General features: G+C 37.8%; 1 protein-coding gene and 1 pseudogene across 2 annotated transcripts; both read right to left on the minus strand.

Annotated features, from left to right (window-relative positions):
- Positions 1–1,852: 1,852 nt before the first annotated feature.
- Positions 1,853–15,103, minus strand: LOC143551206 (threonine dehydratase 1 biosynthetic, chloroplastic-like; annotated as a pseudogene). Its single transcript, XR_013138463.1, has 7 exons — positions 14,548–15,103; positions 8,331–8,374; positions 3,691–3,870; positions 3,317–3,586; positions 3,047–3,253; positions 2,017–2,262; positions 1,853–1,935 (listed from the first exon to the last, which is right to left on the minus strand). The product of XR_013138463.1 is annotated as a threonine dehydratase 1 biosynthetic, chloroplastic-like (transcript).
- Positions 15,104–19,109: 4,006 nt separating this feature from the next.
- Positions 19,110–21,357, minus strand: LOC143551223 (aspartic proteinase nepenthesin-1-like). Its single transcript, XM_077041696.1, has 7 exons — positions 21,082–21,357; positions 20,095–20,273; positions 19,734–19,896; positions 19,588–19,661; positions 19,390–19,486; positions 19,207–19,270; positions 19,110–19,132 (listed from the first exon to the last, which is right to left on the minus strand). The coding sequence occupies exons 3-7, from the start codon at positions 19,848–19,850 to the stop codon at positions 19,110–19,112; spliced, it is 375 nt and encodes a 124-aa protein (XP_076897811.1). The 5' UTR covers positions 19,851–19,896; positions 20,095–20,273; positions 21,082–21,357.
- Positions 21,358–25,357: the final 4,000 nt, after the last annotated feature.

The following is a 25,357-nucleotide window of genomic DNA, read 5'->3' on the forward strand; positions in this document are numbered from 1 at the left end:
AATCGCAATCACGGAACTGGTTGTGGGACTTCATTATGTTTCAAGGTTTAGTCAACAACTTGTTGATAGATCTTTGATGGGGTGTGCATGATGTTTCATATGTTTTATGGTTTTGTTTATATTTGGATGTTTGAACTTGTTTTATGGGCAAATCATGATGGATGCCCATGTATTTGTCCTTGTTACAGGGTTTATTGTAAGTAATGTTCATATTGTAAGATGAGTATGGTTTCATGAAAAGAGATGTATACTATGAATGGAAATCAATATTTGATGGTGTTTGGTATGCTTTTGTTATAGGAGTACATTATTAGGTATGTTAACTTTTATCTAATGGGTTCGGGTCAGCTCTATTTAGGGCTGTTCACGAACCGAACAGAACCGAACGCGGGCATGCTCATACTGGTTGAAAGCGAGCCGAACCGAGCGGATTGAATTTAAAGAAACGAGCAATATCTTTATGCTTGAACTTGGTTTGGTTTTGAAACCGAGCGGCTTGGTTCGGTTTGGTTTTGCTTGATTTCGTACAAAGTTTACAATTCTAAATTTTTAAAACTTCAAAATATCATTAATTCAAGACTTTCAACTCTAAATTGTCTAAACTTTCACCTTTAAAATGTATAAAACTCATAATTAACAACAAAACATATATAAAACGAGTGGCTATGGTTTAAATTTGAACTTTGAATTCAACACAAAAGAGGAAAATTTTAAAAACTTTAAAAAATAGTATACTTTTATATATATACATAAAGTTTATATATAAAACTAATAAATAAAAAATAATTCGAGCAAAACAAACCGAACCAAACCGAGCGAGGCTTTGCTCGTGCTTGGATTGCTTTTAAACCGAACTGAGCCGAACGGCTCACTTCCAAACCGAGCCGAAATCGAACGAGCATTTTTCGAGCAAAATTCGAGCGAACGACGAACGAGCGGCGAGCAGTTTGGATAGCCCTAGCTCTATTGGAGGCTTTGGGCCTCCTCATTAGTTGATTAGTAGGTATGTTTACTCTATAGAGTTCGAATCAACACACTAATTTATATAATAATAAAAGTAGGAGAAACATGCATTAGTGTTTTATACATTATGCATCCAAGTTTGTATCATGTAATATTCATTTTTATATAATTTTTATTTTTTTACTTTTGGTCCCTAAACTTTTTCATATTCTACAAGTATACCACAAAATATATTTTTCCAATATCAACTTTGGTGTCTTATACTTTTCATCCTTTACTTTTTTTGTTTAACGTTTACGTTTGAATTTAACGAGTTAACCTGCTACAACACATGTGTGTGGTTTAACATTTCGTCTATTTTCCCGTTAAACAGCCACATCGCAACGCGTAGATATTAAGTTGACTTAGCTATTTTTTTTAAATATTTTATGTTTCGGTTTATTTTTTGTGTGTTAACACGATGCAATGAGCGTGTGTGGTTCAACGTTTTTATGTCTACTTTTTGTCCAGTTTTCTTAATGGTTAACGTAAGGTACTGACTGCAGGAGAGGGGATGACGAAGGAAGGCGGTGGTGGTGATAACTTCATGCTTTCGAGTGAAGTGGATATGCAAATACATTGTTTTACACATCCACCGCAACACGGGTGTAAATACTAGTTCATATACAAACACGGTTTCATTGCTTCAAGAATGTATCACTCTTCTTGTGTTTAAGTTTTAACAAATGATAGGGCCGACCGCCAACTCACCATTTGATGACGAGCTTTACAATTATTTTTTATGAATTATGTATCTTTGTATACAAGCTTTATACTTTGATAGGTTATTTCAGTTTTATACACACCCTTAAATAACTGTTTCTTAGGGATATAAGAAAAAATAAAATAAAAAGCTTACCTGTATAGGACGAGAGCTGGTTTCTTTTCAGATTCATATCTATACTTGAACTCGGTAATATTCATCTTCCCAACCTGCCAGCACAAATTATTAATATTCATATTAAATAACGTTGGTTGTTTATATTAAAAATTTTAACAAATAAAAAAACTGACCAGGTCAGCAAATTGTTTAAAACTTCCAGGTTCTCCAGGCAGGAAAGTTGCGAGTACAGCCTCCCGTTGTCTACCAACATTTGCAAGTTCGGTTACCAACCTTAATCTATCAAAATTCATGTTGGCCCCACTGGTTATAGCTACAACATTTATATCCTTATTATAGAACTTGCAGTACGCTTCGGCTCCAGCAAGCGCAAGTGCACCTGATGGTTCTAAAATGCTCCTTTTTTCCTCAAACACGTCCTACACCAAAAACACTTTTATAATTAATAAAAATGAAGGTATACCCAACGCGAATCTAAACTGAAATTTGTTATAATGCAGCTAGAATGTTCATTTTAAACTGATTATTCCTGGTAGATAGGCCTGTAAACGAACCAAATGTTCAGTGAACATGTCATGAACCATTCAGCAGAAAGTTCATTCATTTAGCAAACGAACAAATATGAACAAGATATTTTGTTCATTTATGTTCGTTTACGTTTGTCCATTAAAATCGTTTGTGTTAGTTTGCGTTTATTTTTGGTCATTTACGTTGGTTAATATATTCATTTAAAAACTTTTGTCCCATTGTTCTTCACAATACTTTTAACTGGTCTTAGGCATGTTTTTAAGTTTGTTCATTTATGCATGTTAATTTATTTAATAATTTTTGTCCCATTGTTCTTCACAATACTTTTCACTGGTCTTAGTTCAGCTATGTTTTCATCTATGTTCAATTATGTTCGTTCATGAACCGTTCGCTTATACTGTTCACGAAACTAAACGAACACAAATATGTTCATTTTCTTAACGAACAAACACAAACAAGAAAACCCTGTTCATTTAATTGTTCGTGTTCGATCATTTGTTCAGTTAAAGTTAAACAAACGAACAAGAACAGCTCTGTTCGTTCAGTTTGTTTGCAAGCCTACTAGCAGATTTAAAATTACAAGTTTATCTGCATCTGCTTACAATGACAGATAAAAATAACTAGGAAAAGTGAAGAAACTACAGAATATTTAAACAGAAGAGAGGAGGGGGGCACCTTTATGGATGCACAGATGGCATCACGACTGACAAGAACCACACCATCGATCAATTCCCTGCATAACCGAAAGGTTTCCAAACCGACTTCCTTAACCGCAACACCGTCTGCAAAGCCTCCCACTTGATCAAGAACTACTCGTTGCCCGTGATGTAATGATAAAGCCATTGCATTTGCATCAGTAGGCTCGACTCCAATAATCCGTACCTGCATGGGTCCCACTTATGTCATAATAAAATTTTGGGTAAGGCCAAGAATAAACACACCAACCTCTGGTGATACTCTCTTCACGTAGGCAGCAATACCAGCTATCAAACCTCCACCGCCAACAGGCACAAATATGGCGTGAATTGGACCGTGCATTTGGCGGACGATCTCCATTCCAACGGTTCCTTGGCCCGTTATAACATCTGGGTGGTCAAAAGGAGTTATGAAAGTTCGGTTCTCACTTTCAGCTCTTTTTTTAGCATATGCTTGAGCTTCGTCATACGAATCGCCTTCAAGAACAACTGTTGCACCTAATCTCTTAACCGACTCCCACTAAACACATCATTCAACAATAAAATAACCATAATGTCTATAACTCTATATAAAGGCTGGATTGGTTACATATAATCACGAATTATGAAGCAAAGGTGCAAAACCTTAATCCGAGGTGTGGTAACTGGCATGACAATGACAGCATCACATCCGAGTGTCTTGGCTGCTAATGCAACTCCTTGAGCATGATTACCAGCAGACGAGCATATGACACCCTTTGCCAGCTGTTCTTTTGGGAGTTTTGCCATCATATTATATGCTCCATGAAGCTTGAATGAGAATACCTGCAAACTCAATTATCATCTAGCAAGTTAAACAACAGACTTTTACTATAATTTCATAAGCATTAACAGAAAACATGCTAACAATTTAAAACTTTACAACTCTATTAATAAGCTTGACATTAAACATGAATAATTAGAGTTCACTTTTAGGTCAATAAGCTAGGGTTGAGTAAAATCGAAGCCAAAAACAGAAATTAACCCTAACCGAAACAAAACCGACGGTTACGGCTTTGGTTACAGTTTACGTGTCTCCGTTAACCGAATTTAACCGAACCGAATATTTTTATGTTATTCCAATTATACTCTAGTTCCATCATTTATACCTTCATTTCTAGTTTCGAACATTTAAACTTATGTTGCAACTGTTTATAACATTGCTTGGAACATCATAACCAAGCTTGGAACCGGCATATTTCAGCTTCAAAGCTTCATACTTGAGCTTGGAATAGGGATGTCAATTTATGGCACTTGCGGTGCGCGCATATAATGTATGTATGTGTGAACATCGGGTGGGCAAAAGTGAAATTGCACTAATTTTGACCTTATTTTACTAATCTCGTGAAAATAACGTTAAAAGTGGCGGAAGGTTAATCAGGCATCATGTGGTGGCGTTGATAGCCGAAAGACAAGGGTACATGCACCAATCAGCCGGTTACCCGATGATTGAGTGTTATGTGCCTTATGTCCAAGGCTTGATGCAAACTACTATCGAGTCGGGGGTCTCACCGGAAGCAGCCTCTCTATCCCTATGGGGTAGAGGTAAGGCTGTCTACATCTTACCCTCCTCAGATCCTACCATAGCTTTTCTATTGGCGGGATATACTGAGTACGATAATGATGATGATGATGATGATGAATTTATGGCACAGACCTGTTAACACGACACGGGTTTTAACAGGTTTGAGCTTAACAAGTTTCATGTCTTAAAACAGGTCGACATGTTTAAAACATGTTAAAATTCGTGTCCTAACAGGTTAAAGACATGTTAAACTTTAGTAACATGTGTAGATTTTAAATTTTAAAAAATATATATATACACTCCTAAAGTCCTAAACCAATATAGACATAAATATACAACATTTCACTATTGTCCGTCAGAACCCACTATTATATTTTTAATGGATGTTATGATTTGCTTCTATGGTTTTTGTTTCAAGTATGTTAAGGATTGTGGTTTTTTGTTTCAAATATGTTATGAATTATGTATTTATCAAGACGTTTATACTTGTTTTGAAATTTTTTGTTTCACTAAATATGTATTATTCATTGTATGTATAAACAGGTCTTAACAGGTTAACCTGTTACTAAACAGGTCCGTGTCTGTGTTTGGAAAATACGACACGATTAGTTATCGTGTCGTGTTCGTGTTTAGTACAATAGGTCATCGTGTCTTATCGTGGCTGACATGTTATGACAGCCCTAGCTTGGAAATTAAAACACCGAACACTATAACTGAACCATTTTCAATTGGAATGAAGGAAAAAGAAATATATAAAATTATATATTATATGGCCAGAGAAGAGTGAACTTCAATCTGAGCCATAGAAAATACCGACCATTAATATTGATGTAGCGGTTTTCTGGGTGGTTACAATTTTCTCACTTTATAATAATAGGTTACAGGGAGGTCACGTCGCCCTCTTCCATCCTATTCAAAAACCGATCAGTTCTGATTTCAGGGGTTCGTCATCCCCATCTTCCTTTCCGTTAAAATTAATTAATAGCTTCGATTAATTATAAAATATTTGGTTGCTGGATTTCGAGTTAGTCGTCCTCTCAATTACGTTCAATTCATTATTGTTGAGTTTGTTTTCCCTAACTTTGAACTTTACGTTTGATTTGTTGACAGTTCAAAGGAGACGAGATTCTTCTCCTTCTGATCAATATCGATTGTGGATGCTATCGGTCAATATGTAATCACCACTTCAATGCCCAAGACGAGGTATGTATATCAATTTCCCTTAATTTGTTTATTATTTAAACCAAATCCACGTAGAAGATTACATATTGTTGTTTCTGTTTCTGAGAGAGATTCATTAGCGAGGAATTTTATAATCTGCTTATTGTGATCAAGGATCGAAGGATGGAGGATTATAGATGTGATTTTGGCAACAAGCTGTAGCTAGAGGATGCTGTCTCTCAAATCATATTTGATTATAAGTTTTTTTCCCCTGTTTTTGTTACCATAGTTTTGGGAATTAACTCCACTTTATTACGATTCCTTAAAAAGTCAGTTTTCTTAATTACAAGGTTAAGAACAATTTTTGTGCTGCTGTTGGCTAGGCTGCTTCAAATCTGGTATGTTAATTGCTAATTGGTAACGAGTTAAAGAGATAAGGGACTGAACGATTTACGGGCAATGGGATAAAGTGAGTTACAGGTTTTAATTTTCATTTTATCAATGTCACGTTATCTTTTATGCTACAGTACAGAACGAGTTGAAAAATGGGAAGACGAAGCGAGTAGATCATAATATGGGCTAAAGTTTGACTTCAGGTCAGTAGGGGCCAGTTTTGGAATACACTGTTTCGGTTAATTTGGATCAGAATGCAAGTCAAGTTTCCTTTTGATAAAGGTCAATATTTCATGTATGACTGCAAAGGGTATTTTGGTCACAGTGCAGATTTCAAATAAGCTTCTGGTAGGAAGATACAATTTATGTTTGTATTTGACAAACAGGGAAGGTGTGTTAATGACCCCCGTTTGATGGAATTCAAAATTTTAAAGGTTCAAACCCGAGGATGCAAACAAAAAACAAGACTTGCCTACACATAGATATCTTGTGACCAACTACATATGTACCCTAAATTGTTGGAATCATTGACTGCTATGCATCACATAATGATTTTTTATGATGGTTGTTATTGATTATCAAAATACCAAAGGAATAGTCTGAGGGAAACTGTTTCTTAAAAGGGGGATTGTGAGGAACAAGTTAATGTGGTTACATTGCAATCAAAAGTGCATATTCACATCTATGACGAGGTTTGTTATGCATATAAATATTGTATCTTCTCGCATCTTTCTCTTTTTATAATCAAACTTAAACTGTATGCTAACAGGTGATTTTGTATGAAGATGAGTTGGCAGCAGCTTCAAAATAAGTTGCATTTTACTTCAGTGAATGCTCCTAATGCACGAGCTGTTGAAGTGGATTCTTTCCTCAGGTGTTATCTCTAAGTTAAGTTAGTTTTCTCTTAATTAAGATGATACTGGGTAGGGATGGCAAAAATAGGTGGCCGGCAGGCAAAACAAAATAATATTTAGTGGTTTAAAGCAGGTCCGGGCTGGTTTAACCAACCCACAAATTCTATTTGAGTATTAATTATGTAATTTAGGAAGTTTTGTACATTTTAAGATGATTTTTTGACCTATTCATCCGACCTTTTTCTATTAATGCATTTGTTTTAACCAAAAGAAAAGATACTTATACTCTTTATGACATTAAAATAACTGGCCACCAGCAATGGGTAATACATTTGTCATGTGTGTTTGTGTGTGTATTATTCATGGGTCAAAATTATCCAGGTAACGAGCTAGAAATTTGGTATTACTAATGGGTTACGGGGCATAACAATGTTCGTTATACACGGGTCAAAATTTTTCCAGTAACATGTAAAGCTTTGGTATTATTGACGATATGTGTCGAAACTGTGTTCTCAAAAGACGGGTTAAAAGGTTTAAATTCACGAGTAAAAATTAATTCGGAAACGGGTAAGGGTAATATTTTTTTTAATTATTAATGGGTCAAAATTACGGTAACTGGTTGGAATTTTAGTATTAACGAGTCAAAAGGTTTTCGTTGACAAGTAAAAATTAACCCGTAAACGGGATCATGCTCAAGTTCAAAACCTCAGCCTATGCGGGACATACTGGTGAGAGAAACACGATTACAGGGATTATTAATTGGTAAGTCTTTCACTTTGCAGTCTTATGTATACATATATATAAGATTAAGTAAATTGTATTTATAATTGTTGTATGTTTGTTTATAAGGTATTAGGGGCAGGGTCTTTTGTAATGCAAAGAGCTTGGCCTATCAAAGAATGAAATGATAAACTTTTTCCCTTCCTAGACACAAGCTCATGCTCATCATATCAGGTGTGATAACTGTTCAGACATTCCAACGTTTGATTGAAATTCGGTGTTTGAGATAATGATCTTTTTTTAATGTATAAGTGGACCTGTTATTATAATGGTTTAAATTAATTTGTAATCAAAAGTAATAGTTGATGTTAATAAGGTGTACTTTGGTCATATACAAAACGATTTTTGTTTAGGAAGCAATTCAAGTATACTCTGATCTCTTTAAGTGCATTTATTTTGTAAATTTCTTATTTCATTACTGAATTAAGGTAGTCGTCATATTCCAGCGTTAATTTTCCCGTCTACCGGACGGGTAAAATACTAGTTATCATGACCTAAATTGAGTCAATATAATAAGTTAATTGTGTGCTTACCGGCTGAAGATCTTCACGTTTAAGCCAGACATTGAAGTGGCATTCTTTCACGCGCTGATTGTAGTATTTTTCTAGCTTTTTCTTGTATTTGGCTTCACTGATGATAGCCGCCTCTCTGCGTCCCTCAAGTAAATTGAGATCCAACCTCCTTTCTTGCTCGTTATCCGTCTTACTCATCATGAGCACTCTATAGGATGGGCATCCAATCTCTGCTGGAATCATAGCCTCTGTTCCATAGGTTAGGCTGAACGGGGACTCGCCATTGCTGGTTTTGCTTAATGTCCTGTGCGCCCATAGGACATTAGGTAACTCTTCGACCCATGCATGGGACTCTCCCTCCAACCTTTTCTTCAGCCCATTCAGCAAGCTTTGGTTCGCGCGTTCCACTTGGCCATTCCCTTGAGGGTGGTATACTGAAGTGAAGACCTGATTGATGTGCAATTCCTTGAACCAACTGGATATCTTCCTGTCAATGAATTGTTTGCCATCGTCGCTCACGATTTCCATGGGCAGGCCAAAACGGCATACGATGTGGCTCCAAATAAATTGCTTCATTGCCTCGGCTGTGATTTTTGCCAGTGGCTTGGCTTCAACCCATTTTGTGAAATAGTCTACTGCCATTACCAAAAACTTTACTCGCCCTGGCGCTTGTGGTAAGGGACCCACAATATCGATTGCCCACTTGTGGAAAGGCCATGCAGAGGTCACCGGAATCAAGTTGTTCTTTGGCCGCATGGTATTTGGCGCATAGCTCTGACACGCTTTGCATTTTTGGATCTCTTTTAACGCGTCCAAGTACATGCCTGGCCAATAGTAACCTGCGTTCATTGCCTTGGCGATCACCATGCGCGGGCCAGCATGTATTCCACAGATTCCTTCGTGTATCTCTCTGATCACATAGCTTGCTTCCTCAGCGTATAGGCATTTCATGAGTGGTCCAAGATAAGAGCGTCGGTATAACGTACCATCGAGCATTTCGTAGTTCTGCGACTTGTGTCTTATCTTCCTCGCCTGTGCGCGATCGTCTGGTACCTTTCCCTCCTTCAAGAATTCCATTATTGCAGTTATCCATGATGAAGGTGTTGTATGAATTACAAGAACAGACTTCGCTCCCACTGACGGGTTGCTCATTACTTCCACCCTGACATCTTTGCCAAAATGATCGAAGCTGGTTGATGCCATCTTGCTTAGCGCGTCGGCAGACTTATTTTCACTGCGCGGAATGTGTATGATTCTGAAAAAGTCAAATTGTTCGGTGAGTTTCTTTGTCTGTTCTAGATACAGAGACATGGTGTTCTCCTTGGCATCATAAAAGCCATTGACTTGTGCTGCTACCAGGTATGAATCTACATGAGCCTCTAGCTTTTTAACTCCGAACTTGTGCGCGATGCGCAAATCAGCCAGCAGGGCTTCATACTCAGCTTCATTGTTGGTGCTCTTGAAATCCAACCTGATTGCGTAAGTATACTCATGATTTTCTGGATCCACCAGTTTGAGGCCTGCGCCGGACCCTTCGTTGTTTGAAGCTCCATCAGTGAATAATCTCCAAACGCTTTCTTCATTATTGGCTTGCGGAGGGTCTACTTCGCGCTGAGCCTCTTCGACTTTTCCTTCAGGGATTTCTGCGATGAAATCAGCTAAGACTTGTCCCTTGATTGTTGGACGAGGCTTATAGGTGATCGTGTGCTCCCCTAATTCCAGCGCCCATTTTGTCAGCCTTCCTGAGAGCGCGGGACGTCGCAAGACTTGCTGGATGTTGTAATCAGTCAGGACTTCAATAGGATGACCATTGAAATATCTGTGAAGCTTGCGCGACGCATGCGTTAGTGATAAACTAACTTTTCTATGATGGTGTAGCGCGTCTCAGGATCTGTCAGCACCCGACTTACATAATAAATTGGTGTTTGGATTCCCTTGCGATCCACCAATAATACTGCGCCAATGGCGCGCTCTCCTGCTGACAGGTACAACGTTAAAGTTTCACCAGGTATGGAGCTGTGAGCGCAGGCAGATTTATCAGACATTCTTTTATCTCACTGAAAGCTTGCTCGGCCTTAGGCGTCCACTTGAATTGGCTTTTCTTTAAGCAATTTCTCAATGTGTTAATGAATGGGGTAGATTTGCTTGCATTGTTTGCTAGGAACCTGTTAATTGATACCAATCTACCATTCAACTTTTGAACTTCCTTCATGGTGGATGGTGAGGGCACGCCGAGGATAGCCTCCACCTTCTCTGGGTTTACCTTGAAACCATCCTTGGTGACTATTACGCCGAGAAATTTCCCCTCTTCTACGCCGAATGTGCATTTGCTCGGGTTGAGCTTCATGTTTACTTCCTTTAGGCGCCGAAGGGTTTCTTCGATGTCTTTGAGCATTTGTTTTTCCTCCCTGCTTTTAATCACCAAATTATCCATGTAGACTTCTAAGTTTTTTCCAATCTGCTCGTTGAAAATTGTATCCATGAGTCTTTGGTAAGTGGCTCCTGCATTCTTCAAACCAAAGGGCATTTTTGTGTAACAGAAAACACCCTTGTCAGTTCTGAAAGCAGTCTTGTCTTCATCCTGTGGTGCCATTTGAATTTGGTGATAGCCCTTATAGGCATCCAGGAAACATTTGAGCTTAAATGGCGCCACAGAGTCCCCCTTCATGTCAATGTTTGGGAGGGGGTAACAATCTTTTGGACACGCCTTGTTGAGGTTCTTGAAATCAATGCACATTCTCCATGACCCATTGCTCTTCTTTACCATCACAGGATTGGCTACCCATGTTTGATATCGTATTGGGCGAATGATATTCGCGCGCAGTAGATCCTCTACTTGCTCATTCATGGCCTTTGTCTTCTCGTCTCCCATGACTCTTTTCTTTTGAGCAATTGGCTCCACGGACTTGAATGTGTTAAGAGAGTGCTGCGCCAGGTCTCGCGGAACCCCAGTCATATCAAAATGTTGCCACGGTAAGACTGACATATACGTTGTGAGCAATCTTTTCATTCTCACTCTTGTGTCATCTGATATCGTAGCTCCGATTGTGATTGTTTGTTCTGAGAATTTTGGGTTGAGAATCCATTCCTCTGGCGCGTTGTTTGCCACTGGAAGCTTTATTCTCCCCTCTCGAGGTATACTTATTACTGCGCATAAATGATCTCGGTACACAAATGTTACTCCTGTTGGTGTTGAGAACCCCAACGCGCCATGCGCTGGTGACGGTATGGCGTTGAATTGGGCAATCGTTCCTCTACCCAAGATCATACTATGGCAAGAAAAGGTGGGCAAGACCAGGAAGTTGACAATTTCAGCTCGCTTGTGCTTCTCATCCCCCATAGTTAGTTCGAATTGTATCTGACCTAGGGGTGAATAATTTCATTTGAGACACCCGAGATTGGTGCACTCACAACTTCGAGCCTTGCTTGGTCTGCTGGATCCAACTTCCTGAAACATTGCTCATACATGATGTCTGACTCACTACCGGTGTCCACCAGGACTCTTGACACCTCATAATGAGCGATGTGTGCAGTGATGACTAGAGGACTGCTGATAGACGGGCCTCCTCTGATTCTTGGAAAGATTACTTGTTGCTCGCGCCAATCCCCTTGGATTTGCGCGCTTCTCTTCCTCGATCCTTTCCCTTGCCTTCTTCCTTCAGCTACACAGATTCTTTTGAATTTTTTACTGGCTGAGGCTCCGTCTGGTTGTTCGTTCTCTGGTCTTGGATTTTTTACCAGGTGAGCCAACTTGCCTGATTTCACATCTTTATCGATCGCATCCTTCAAATGATGGCATGCATCGGTGTTGTGCCATGTAGATTTGTGAAACTCACAATATTTGCCACTGTTTGGTGGTCCCTTATGGAGTAATGGCCTGGGGTTTTTAAACTGGACATTCTCTGTGCTTAACACTTGCGAAGGCGTTTTGGTGAGGGGAGTTCATATTCTTGGTAGAGGTCTGTTAGGCTCTCTGCCGCCTTCCTTCTTGTCACCTTCTCCGCGATTAAGAATGTCTTTTTGGGGTTGGGGTGAACTTTGTTGCGCTTGCTTTCCTGCGGGAGAATAATTGGTTTGTTGCAACCTGGACCATACGGAGTTTTGTTTGCCCCTCCTTTCATTGTTGCGTGGTGCTTCTGTTTGATGCCCTTTATCTCTTGCTCTATCTTGGGCAATTTGTTTTTCATTTCGCGCGAAGACTCGCGATGCTTCCATAAGCTTAGCCCAAGTGGTTGGCATGCCTTCTCTGCTCACGAGAGCTCTGCGGAGTTGATCACTGCGCGCACCTTGTATAAAGGCCACGCGCAAGAGTTGTTCAGTGATGCCTCCAATTACAAGAGATTCCTGATTGAAACGAGTTATGTAGTCTTCAATGGTTTCATCATTCCTGCGTACGCAGTGCATGATGTCATCGGGGTCGCGCGTGTGTCTGCGCTGCTGTATAAAGTGAGCCTGGAACTTTTCGAATAGCTCTTCGAACCCATCGATTTGTCCTGTCGGCAAGCTTTCAAACCAGACACGCGCTGCACCCATGAGGCAGCGAGCAAACATGTGACACCATGTTGGATTCGTCCAGCTTTCTAAGTTTCCAGTGTTATAAAAACCTTGTAAGAAATCATCTGGATCTGTTGTACCATCGTACTTGCCTAAACCACTTGGCATCTTGGTTTTGTGTTGAAAGCCTTCGCAATGCGCTCAGCGAATTTTGAATGTTTTACCAAGATGGCTGGCCTATATGGTGTGGTTACGTCCACTTGCCCTTTCGCTTGTGGGTTGTATGGTGTGTATAAATCCGTATCAGCTTTGGCTCCAGGTGCTATGTGCACGTGTGCGCGAAGCTGTGAACCTCCTGCATGAGTATCTCGCGTCTTCTTCATGCTGTGCACCTCTTCCTCATCACTAATATCAGCTTGTTCGGTGTGAACAGAATGACCGTCTTTCAGCGCGCGCGTCTTTTATGTTGTTCCCTGAATGGTTTGTTTATCAAATGCGAGCCTTTGTGTTAAATCGGCCAACTTTTTGTGTTTTACCAACTCATTGTATTTGTCCATTAAACGTCGTTGTTCGTTTATGAGCCATTCTTTAGGGTCATTGGTTTCAACTTCCGGGCCCATTGGTCCTTTTTGTTTTGTACCAGTCAGATTTTGGAATGTGAGATCGTCTGGGGGAGTTTCAGTTTGACTATGAGGTGTTGTGTTGAAGGGATGGTTACTGGTGGTGCGCGCAGTGTCACGCGGCGCCCTCAGAACCTGATGTCCCTCATTAACATCCTCAAGCTCATTATCCTCCAGAACTTGATCGTTGTTTCGAACACCGGAAACCATGGTGAAGATTTTCAGAGAGAAAATTGATGAAATAGTGGTTTTGTTGCCGTTGTAACAGATGATGGCGCCAATGAAGAAGCGTGTATCGACTTACTTGTATATGATCAACGTTCCTCGGGTACGAGTGTGCTATATCACCGATGGTTTTCCGAGATACGAGTTCTTCCACCTACAAAACGAACAGCACCGTGAGCTTACCCCTCAGAAAGGGACAAAGGGGTCCTCTTTGGGGTAACCCTCCGGTGTGAGAATCAGATATTGTAGGAGAGGATAATCAGGATGTGAAAATGAGTAAATGACTTAGAATATATTTTCTTGTCTGCCTCCAACTGTGGAGGTGGTGTGGTATTTATAGTATTAGGGTTTCCAATGATTGGGCTCAGACCCAATTAGGGCCTTTTTGGCCTCCTCCTATTGCTTCGTGCCACGTGTACTTAGGACACCTGGTGCTTTTTCATTGATTATTCTCTGACCAAGGTATTTCACCTGACCCATGTGCCATCACGCGGTGGCACATGGGCTTTGCTGAGTTGTCCACCCTTCATTGGCAGCTGTCAACATCAGCACATTCTTTATTCCTTAAAAGATACCTTCTGGAAGGTTGTCTGATGAGTACAATCATGGTTGTCCTTATCCTGATTTGGATTAGACTATTGTCTCATTTGTTGTGTGTCGCTTACGCGCGGCCTTTATGCGCCTATCCTGGGGATGCGCAAGGTCTTCTCTTTATTCTCACACTAAATGTGTGTGTTGTGTGCATATGTGATATGCGCCACGCGCAGATGTTTCATGCGCTTGCGCATAGGTTTTGGCTTTGTGTCTTCATGACATCCTGATTTCAAGCCTCTTGTCTATATCTTGTGGGTTGACCCGCCCCGCTCGATGTTAAGGCGGGTGCATACCCCTTCACAAACGTTCGGAAAGCTTAGGCGCGAGCGATAACGGCGACATCGTAAACTCGATTCGACGATAAAATATTGGTCAAATACTCCATCTCAGTCAACGCAGCATTGCCTACCTCCACCTTATGGTCCGGTACGGCTCCTAACATGCCTGCTTCGTACTGAAGTGAAGACGGAGACACTTTAATCACCGTCGGTGGTTTTTCTCGCGTCTGCAACACAGCAGTTATTGACGTGGCATCCGTCGAAGATAAGAAATCGATCTCTGACTTTGATTTGGAGACGTTGGCGGAGACGGAAGGTCTCCTTTTGGTGGTGGTATTGAGGTTGAATGACATGACGTCATTGTTAGGTATATTAAATTGAGTAGTGAAACAGAGGCTTGCCATAAGGCGGCGGAATGCGGAGGCGTCGACGGTGGCTGACGGGATAGAAATGAAATGAAATAATAATAATAATAAAACCAAGGGTTAGGGGTACAGGACAGAAAGGTGATGTGGAATAAATTAGGTAGATCCACGTCAGATGGGGCATGAGATGTCTAGTGTCTGGTGGAACACCACCAGCCGACCGTCGCCTTTTTATCTTTTAAAAAGTTGTTATAATATAATAAAAAAATGTTTTTTATATTTTTATGTATCTTCTTTTAACAATCAACAAAAAGCCAAAATGAAATTTCTCTCTGTATGTGTTTTAACATTTGTTTATACGTTTTGATCTTTATTTATGCGTTTTAATGTTCATTTATCGTTTTGACATCTGTGTTTTGAGTATGTTTGGCAATGAGCTTTTATGAGCTTTTAGGAGCTTCAAGCTATAAACTTTTTTGAAAAAACTCATATTTAATAAAAAGCTTTGTTTGGTTGAAGTAGCTTCAAGCTTTTAGATTGATAGAAAAAGCTCTTTTTTCAAGCGCTAGTATTGGTAGCGTTTGAGAAAAAGCTAGCTACAAGCTTTTACATTTGAATTTACAAGTTTAGTACTTGAACTTATATCAACTTTTGTTAATTTATATTATAGTTACACATTCAACTCTTATTCAAAACTAACTACCCCACGACTTTTTTAGGAGCCATAACTTTTTCACACGTTAATAATTTTTTAAACAAATTGCATCATAAAAACGAGCATTTTATTCTCTTTAATTTGAATATGATATTGTCATACTTCTTTAATTTTAAAAAATTAACATACTACGTGATTATCGGGTAGGATCGGTAAAAAGTCGAGTCAGATGAGCTCGATTCATGTGTAAGACCAAATTAGGAGTCGGGTCAGATGAACTTGAGTCATGTGTAAGACCAAATTAGGGTCAGAAAGAGTCGACACAAAAAGGGTTAAATTAGTTCGATTCGTGTCGATACGCTTTTGAGTCGAAGAATTAGGTCATAACATGTTTCAGATTAGAACAGTGTATGTTCAGAAATGGATTCATATCAAAATATATTGGTTTAAAAAATTATTTATTTGAAATTACTGTATATTTCTGCTTTGTTTCTTGATTTTCGACATCATTTACAAGCTTACTGCTTTTCCATGAATTACACGTCTACATTCAGGTTATGTATGCACTGTCATCAGGTGAATCATGTACCAACACTGATTATGCGGTTGATGTTAGGTCGTGCGCCCATTCCGTCGCACCACGCGGGAACCCAGCTAGTTTTATTAAAAGCTTCTGCTACTCTGCCAAACACCTAAATATTAAAAAGCTACAGCTAACAGCTACCAGCTTCCAGCCTTCAGCCTTCAACTTCCAGCTAACAGCTAATTTTGCCAAACATACCCAAAAATGTCTTTTTGTGTGTTTCGACATTCATTTATGCGTTTCGACGTCCATTTATGCGTTTTGACCTTCATTTGTGCGTTTTGACATCCGTTTATGCATTTTGGCGTCCATTTATACGTTTTGACCTCCGTTCATGTGTTTTTGCATCAATTTCTTTTCAAAAATTTGGACGAAGCAAACGGGATTGCTTAAAATTTGGCGGAAGAAGACGAAATTACTTAAAATGTGGATTGAGCCAACGAGATTCAAATCATTTTTGAATCTCATCGGCTCGATTACCTAGGTGTCTTCCCAGACAATATTTGAAGAGTTATTTCAGGTTTTTAATTTTTTTTCTACGATTCTAGGATTCTCTCTATAGAAATTTTCCTCAAAATGAAACATCAAATCTTATATATTTTAATTTTCACATGTTTGCACAAACCGGTTTAAAACTCAAAACCGGTTCGGTTTGGTCAACAAAAGTAAAAACCGGTTCATGCGGTTTCGATTCGGGTTGAAACCGGTTTCTTACCATGTTACGATCGGTTTCGGTTCGGGTTTTGACTGGTTTTGGTTCGGTTAACCTGTTTGAAACCGGTTTTGAGGGAGAAAACTACAAACCAGTTCCAAACATCCGGTTTCAATCGGTTCCAAACCAGTTTCTACATAATCGGTTTCAAACCGGTTCGGTTTCGATTTGATTTTCGGGTCGGTTCGGTTAACCGGTTTGTTTGCCCACCTCTATGTAGGACCTAGCCTTTGATTTTTCTTTCAATTGAATAGGGTGATGACTAAGCTTTGGAATTGAGATCTCGTGTTTGAAGCCTAGTTTAAGGGAGTTTTCTGGAGTGGTGGGTTTCTACCTTGATTGCGTTTTGGATGAGTCAGACCTGAAACATCAAAATCAATATGAAATATTGACATTCAGTCTCAAGAAGGCTTACTAGAGTGTTGGAGATAGTTTCCAAACATTGATGAAAAAAGGCATGTATAACCCATGTTCTATTTATTAGCATAAAGAAAGCTCGTTTCGGTATGAAGTAAAGTGAAGGTCTTCTATTAATGAACTATTAATAGGAATAACTTCATTACCGAACCAGTACCAATTTTGAATTTCCGAATCTCAAATTTTTCAAAAACTTGGTACCAGTACGATATCAATTCAGGCAAAAATTCAGTAATTACTCTACAGGTACCGATACCAAATTTCTCGATCCCGAATTTCTTAAAAAGTTACCAGCACCGAAATGCTTCAATTCCGGTACCTGGTACCATTTGCTCATCCCTAGCATGAATGTGCTCTCATATATCTTTAAGAAATTATTGAACGAAAAAAGAATTGTTAAGATTGAGATAAGTAATTATTTAATGTGCAAAGAAAAATGAAATGGATGGCTGTATTTATAGTTGAAGCTTCAAGTACCGTGGTTCATATCAGTTCCAAGTAGCTTGCTTATATGGGTATGAACAACCATGACTTATTTGTCTAGTAAAATGGTGTCCGCTCTCACAATATGAGATTTTGAGTTCAAATCTTTACATGTAAAAAGTTAAGGTGGAAATTTGTTTTTAAGAAAAAAGAAATTTGGGATGAATACAGCAATGACAAAAATAAATCATCTGATAGTGTTGATTGTTACGAGTGTTGCTACAATGACATTAATGACTCCAAAATCAAAAACCCAATGAACAAAATGATCCAAAAACTGAGTTTTGCACTCCAAAATTTGGCCCCTTAACTTGAACCTGAAACTCTGAAAGAGCAAATGCGCCCACGTTTCTGATCTTTTTAGTTGTTGTACTTAACATTTCCTTGTAAACATATCTTCTTTTTCAAAAATCACAAAAATTGAACTATCTCCTTTACGTGCGTCTACGTTTCCCTAAACCCGTTAATCTTGCAAACCGTGTTGTTTTATTTGTCTTTTTTTTTCATTTATGCAACAACGATTATTTTTACTTTTTATCAGAGTGAAGAACCAAGCGCCACTACTACTATATGGAGTAAAAGAGCTTGAAGAACACTCAGAGGTTCTTAATGAACTGTTTTCACTCAACTCCCCTGCATTTCTGAATTTATCCTTGCTTGCACTTATGGAGACATTTACATCATTTGAACCTGAAATCCAGATGTGAAAGTGAAAGAACGCGGTAAAGTATTATTACATCATTTGGTGTATATATATATATAGGGTAAGGATCCTAAGAGAACCCTTTGCAAATTGAGAACTTTGAGAACCATTTTGGACCACTAAAAACACCTTTAAAAAAATATTTAAAAAAATTATAAAACAAAAAATAATAAAAATTTTAAAAAAGTAAAAAACCAAAATTCTTATATTTCATTCCGGTTTCATTAAAAAAATGAAAAAAATAAAAAAAATTAAAAAAAAACGTCGTATTATACACATATGTATAGTTTTATATAATCTTTAGTTACGTAATATACACATATGTACAGTATCATTTATCTTAAATTATACACATGTGTACAAAAAAATCATGTAAATGTACATATATGTATATAGTATACATATGTGTATATAATTTAGCTAAACCGAGTTTTTTTTATGAAACCGGGATGATAAAATAAGAAATTTGGTTTTTTTACTTTTTTGATTTTTGTGTTCTTTTTTATTTTATGATTTTTTTTATTTTTGGGTTTTTTGTGGTCCAAAATAGTTCTCATAGTTCTCAATTTCAAAAAGGTTATCCTGATCCTATATATATATATATATATAAGTATGCTTACAGTTATAATCAGTCCATCCAATTCGTTTCTTTGATAGACCATAAAATATTATCAAAATAATAGCCTAAATTTTTCTTTAGTATAATAATACATGTTAATGAAAGTACAAATGTTATTGACATATCAAATCCAGACTTATTTAACTGACCTCCAAGAATCGACACACTGTTTTGACCTTTCTGGAAGCCGATGCACCATGGTGTACCTCCCTCCTGAAACCATCAATTCAGTCAAGAAGTCAAAATGGACCACATTTGGTCAAACCGATCACATATATCAACAACTTGTTAAAAAACTAGGTAAATAAGGACACTATACTAGAAAAACTCACAACGGGGTCTCCGTGTACAAGGTAGTTTTCTGGCTTAAGGATCATGGCTGCACCGCCAGCAAAGTTTAAGGAAATATTTGGGAAAATGCTGGTTATGCTGTTTATGAGGCAATAAAGACAAATATGATCACTTGATGTCCAAATGGCAACAAATAATAATTAAAATAAATAAATAAAGAAAAGACATTTGGAAGGTACCTTGATGTAACCAAGTAGCATTGGGTGCCTTTGGAGATTACGGGTGTTGTTAGTTGTGAAACGGCCGAATTTATCTACAATTACGAAAGTCAATATTATGATTACAGGTTTGACCAACAAAGTCAAAAAGAAGAGATAAAGCTTACTGCATTGACAAAAAGTTCAAATGCTTCTGCAACAAGGAAAGTCAAAGTTGTTCCAGTATCAATAACGGTTCCTTGGTTATCTGATGTGACAAAAATAGTCGGGTCAACTGGCAACATCTGCCCATTGATTGTGATGCTCTGTAAATCCAGATTATAATGAGGCCTGTAATTTTTAAATAAAAAGCCAAGAAACCATTACACTTCGTACGTGTTATCTAAATCGTATAATTAAGAAAACCATGTGGGCCCCACATTTATTATTATTTTTTATTTTTTTTTGTAACAGGTGAAACAATTAGAGATAATACGTACTGTGACGGGACAAGGGGACTATAAACCATAGTTGGGTCCAAAATCTCACCAAGAACAAGCTTGCCACCACCCATTCCATCGGCTTTTAAACAATGTGAGAACACATTTGGAGTAATTCCTCGTGACGCGAGTTGTGACACGACAGATAGGCTGTGTTGACCAAAACCGAATATCCCGTCAATCGCCTTTTCTGGTTTCGTCAAACTACCTGTTTGATGTGTGCTACACCTATAATTAGAACAAAATTAAATAAAATGTTCGCATGTCCTTTGTATAAATAAATAATAACTCGTTTTCTTATGATTAATTATCTGACTCTAATACTATAATGTCGCATAATCGCTTTCAGAATGTACATCCAAACCCCCCCAATAAAGTTGTAAAGCTCCCATTTTTATGTATGATATGGATTTGCACACTAAAAATATTATATAACTAGTAGTATAACATTTTTTTAAAGAAAAAGATAAAAGAATATTGAAAGTTCTCTTAACATTGAAATTTCTCGTATAACAATTTTTAAAGAAAAAGGATAAAAGAATATTGAAAGTTCTCTTAACATTGAAATTTCTCGTTTGGCTCGTTTAAAAGTTAACCCAATTTTTAATATATATGGTCTATGAATTCTGTAGCTTAAAATTTGTGCATTATGTGTATATTGCAAATATTATTTTCAGTTCTAAATATTAAAAGTTCTGCACTATGCGTATATATAAATTATGAATTCTGTAGTTTAAGAATTTTGTGTTACGTGCATATATAACTTATGTGAATAGTGCAAATATTGTATTCAGTTTCTATCTATATCAATGTGTGTAAAATAAATAAATTTAAACTTTCTTAAAAATAAAACGAGCCAGCTCGACGAGCCACGAGCTTTGACTAGCCGAGCTCGAGCTCAACATTTCAGCTTATTAGATAAACGAGCTGAGCCCGATCCCACCATGGCTCGGCTTGTTTACAGCCCTGGACTCCCGTTATATGATTAAATCACCTTGCAAGTGCAAGAAAACATTTAAAGTGACAAGAAGCTCACCCGAAAGTAATGGAGGGCGAAGAGTTAGCAACCACGGAAGGGCCCACAATCGTGTCAAAATGCAACAAATCCGTGACATAATTACCCGATGTTCCACTACCATCTCCATACTGAAAACTATAACCACAGTGATTGCCTTCAGAACACGATGCATCCGAGGTTTGAACTAATGATGAACACGTAGAATCTGAACATGATACTGTAGAAGCAGTTGACGAACTTTCAGTATCAAAGAAATTGAGATCAATCTGAAAACAATGAAAAAAGGCGGTTTTAGTAAGCAGGATCTACTCAAATTTGAGAACCATAAAAAGAAGCATACACCAGATTTATCTTCTTAGGCGTGCTAACAGTGTACTTTATTTAAAAAAAACATATGAGAAGTACCTGGTTTATCCAGATTCTGTCTTCTTAGGCGTGCTGTTTTGATGTCGGGTGTTGTTGGTGTTAGCTCTGTTTCCAATTAAATTTGTTATTGCAAGTGGGTTTTTGGTTGTTCCTGGCCGTGCGGCTGATTAATTGGCTGGTAATCCGCTGTGTTTGTAGCTCTGTTGACAATCACTGACCTGTCTTCTTTTCAAGCACTAATGTAAAAGAATAGTGATTCCTCCTCTGATGCAGTTTCCTCTTTTTTTTCCCAAATTGTTTAATGCAATGTTTTTGGCCTTTCAAAATGTTTTAAGAAAAAGTTGCATGAGTTGTGGATATTCAAAATAAATAACTTAAAACTTTTGGACATATGGTTATTATTATTTTAAGGAATCTAGATCAATACCTATGGATGCATCCATGCTTGGAAGATTTCAACATTGGATTATAAAACAAAACCACCTTAATTTAAGGATATTTATAGTCTTAATAAATTATATATTTTATACAAAAAGATACATATTTAAATAAAAGGTTGTGCTTAGAAGGTACACTGTAAATCATAAATCATGCTGATCATTTTGCTTTATTAGTAGATTTTTATTTGTTTTGGTTCTTTTATAGCCACTTTAATACATTCTTACATAGGGATGAGAACGGTACCGCTACCGAAACCCCAATCCCGAAAATGGTACCGGGATGGTGCCGATATTTAAGACCGGTACCAAAAACTCAAAACTTTGGTACCGATTCGGTACCAATACCGAATTTGCTCATCCCTATTCTTACATTCACAGAAAGAGCATACTAATTCTTGTATTCTCAAAAGGAGCATACTAACATGTTTTATAAATTATTCATATATATGTTTCTGAAGTTCTGTTTAGCGGTTTCGTTTAAAATTAGAAAAAAATATATCTGTATTTTAAAATTACATAGAAGTACCTCGAGTCCAATTTGTTCCAACATTTCATAATTCTCTTGTCAAAGGTTGTATAACAAAACAGGGAATTCGACCGTGGATACTAAAGAAATAAACATATGAGATCCCTAAACGAAATTTAAACACTTTACTAAAATTATCAGAGATAGTATTGTAGTAAATGTATAGCATTCCAAGAATCATATGAGATATTGAGATCTCTAAACACAAACATAATTGTTTCATGCTAATTTACTCATTATAACCTACTAATCATACTTTCAAGAAACATCAATCCAAGTGAAGCATCTAAAAGAAATAATAAATAAAAATTTGAGTGCAATGCCACTTACATCACTTAGCAGGTAGTTGGAACTTAAATAAATAAAGCTTTGATGGCCTCCATACAACTAATACAGAGCTGTTGTTTTTTCTTGAATAATGCTTTGCTGAACATCATGGTAAAGAAAACATGAGCAACAATTAAAAAAATCATCAATTTGAAATCATACAGAAGCAAATACTTACCTAGTAGTTGACGGTTGATCTGAAAGTGTGCTTGCTAAAGATGAAAAATAAAAGTACATAAATACTGACAATAAGCTGGGCAAAAACCGAAGTAATGAAATTGAAAACAAAAAATCATCAATTTGAAATGAAAATGCTTACCCAAGGTGTCGTTTTGAATGTGGGAATCGATCTCATGGGGGATCTTTTGAGATAATTGACGGGGTAATATCCTTAGTATATCCATGGCGATGAGACAGACAGCAACAATAGTCGATAGGCAATGATGATTACATGGTAACCAACCATGTAACATTCCACAGGTACCACCGCCACGAAGAACAGATAATCGATGCAGAACACAGTGGGCGAGGACATACGACCATCAAAGAGCGATGAGAGAGAATGTTTATGGCATAAAGGATGAGTAAGTAAAGAGGGGGGTGATAACACAGTAAGCCACAGGTACAACAGACGATGCATAAAAAGCTTGTGTTTTCATATATATATATACTAGTTTTTATAACCTTTGTGATATAGTGTGCCTTATGCAGGTTTGTGATATGTTTGCTACCATAATATATGTTTAGTTGAAGATCAAACCCCCACAATACATAAACATGAAAAATAGCGAGTCAGTTGTAGTTGTTACACCATTATATCAAAACGTAAGTTAAGTTAGTTGTACTTGTTACACCATTATATAAAAACATAAGTTGTTTGGTTGTAGATTAATATTCACAACACAAATAACATGAAAATCAATGACATTACACATAAAAATATAAAATATAAAGTGTTCTTGTTTTTTAAAATTCACCATTTATTGCAATACTACTATTAATGTTACTTAGTGTATATATTACAATATGGTGCTACAAATCGAAAAGTGTAGTGTTATCATTTGTTCACGTCTAATAGCCTTTAAATTCAATCAGACTTCACAGAAATATTAAACTGAACTTCGCTTAGTCACATGACAAACCCCACTTTAACTTTTGTGTGAATGTCTTGATAACCAACACAACTCCCACCAAACCGCCATTGCATGGCCATCACCGCCCCAGGTCCACACCACAACCACCCTCTGTGGCAACTTGTTTTCGGCCATCTATTGCAAATTTGCAACTCCACACCGTTTCCTTGTAACTCGTATTCCGAGTAGACAAATCATGGCGACCGCCAGTCTCGTCTTGCCGCTCAGATCTTCACTCGCCCTCCATCCTTTTGATTTATCTCTCTTTGTATTCCATTTGGATATGCATCTGACCTATTAAAAAAAGGAGAAAGATGGTTAAAATAGAGAGATCTGCATAGTTCCGCCACCACCGTGCATATCATCTTTCTAGCGAAAGAGAGATACGACGAAGATAGAGAACCGTGGTCGTCCGTCCTCTGCCGAGAGAGAGATGAGAAAGATAGACAACCGCTGCCACCATCTGCTGCCGCCTTAGACGACAGGTAAGCCATCGGTTACAGCAGGGCAACAGCTGTGTCTCTAAGTCTCTTTATCTCTCTAAAAGAAAAGTGACCGGCGTAGGTATGTAATTTTAAGCGTGAGAGAAGAGAAATCAAGTATGAATGTATGAATGAACATAGAGAAAGTTGCATGTATGATGAAGATAAAAAGGGCAAAAGCTTCATCTGTAAGTGAGGAGGTTGACAGGAACAATGAAATATATGAAGAGAAACATGTGTAAAGTAAATGATCTTTATGTTGGTATAAAGAGCTAACAATCACACAAAAGATCACAAACTATGAACACAGTTGATCACAGGAAGTATATTATAGAAATGGAGTTTTTCTGATGATTACATGCAGCCAGATGAAGGCTTATTTATAACTGAAAAAGAACGGGAAAAACTGAACTACCCAAAGACTAGGTACAGCTAACAAACTAGCTGTTACAACTTATTCAAATAATAATCAAACGAAAATACTGAAAATACTGAACTGCCCCTAACTGCATGCATGAGAACAGGACTTCCTGTGACACATGGGTTTGGATTACTTTTCTACACCCTTCCTTGATCCAAAACCCATAACTCCAAGTTGTTGTCGGTAGAATGCAAACTTTTCTTTTGTGAGACTCTTGGTTAGAACATCAGCTAGTTGATCATGAGTGCTGCAGAACTGAAGATCAATCTCCTTTTGCATTACCATTTCCCTAATAAAGTGATACCTCAGTTCAATGTGTTTGGACCTACTGTGCAACACCGGGTTTTTAGACAAGTGAATTGCCGATTTGTTGTCACAATAAATTACAGTAGGCTCTTCTTGTTTGAAACCAAGATCATTTAAGATTCTTCTTAGCCAGATTGCCTCACATGCTGCTCCTGTGGCTGATATATATTCTGCCTCCGTGCTGGACAGAGCCACAGTAGCTTGTTTCTTTGAACTCCAAGCTATTGCACCACCCCCTAAGTTGAAAACATAGACAAACACATTCTTTCGGTCGTCAACACAACCTGCCCAGT

The sequence above is a fragment of the Bidens hawaiensis genome, unplaced genomic scaffold, assembly GCF_021521415.1.
Source record: "Bidens hawaiensis isolate Kalapana, Puna unplaced genomic scaffold, B.hawaiensis_p1.1 tig00016274_1, whole genome shotgun sequence".
Lineage (NCBI taxonomy): Eukaryota > Viridiplantae > Streptophyta > Magnoliopsida > Asterales > Asteraceae > Bidens > Bidens hawaiensis.

Excerpts from the sequence above, each read along its gene's own strand:
- LOC143551223 (XM_077041696.1), bottom strand. The coding sequence starts at position 19,850 with ATGTTGCCAGTTGACCCGACTATTTTTGTCACATCAGATAACCAAGGA. Across the intron at positions 19,662-19,733 it reads TTGAACTTTTTGTCAATGCA|ATAAATTCGGCCGTTTCACA; the intron begins GTAAGCTTTATC and ends TCGTAATTGTAG. Across the intron at positions 19,271-19,389 it reads TTGTACACGGAGACCCCGTT|GAGGGAGGTACACCATGGTG; the intron begins GTGAGTTTTTCT and ends TGATGGTTTCAG.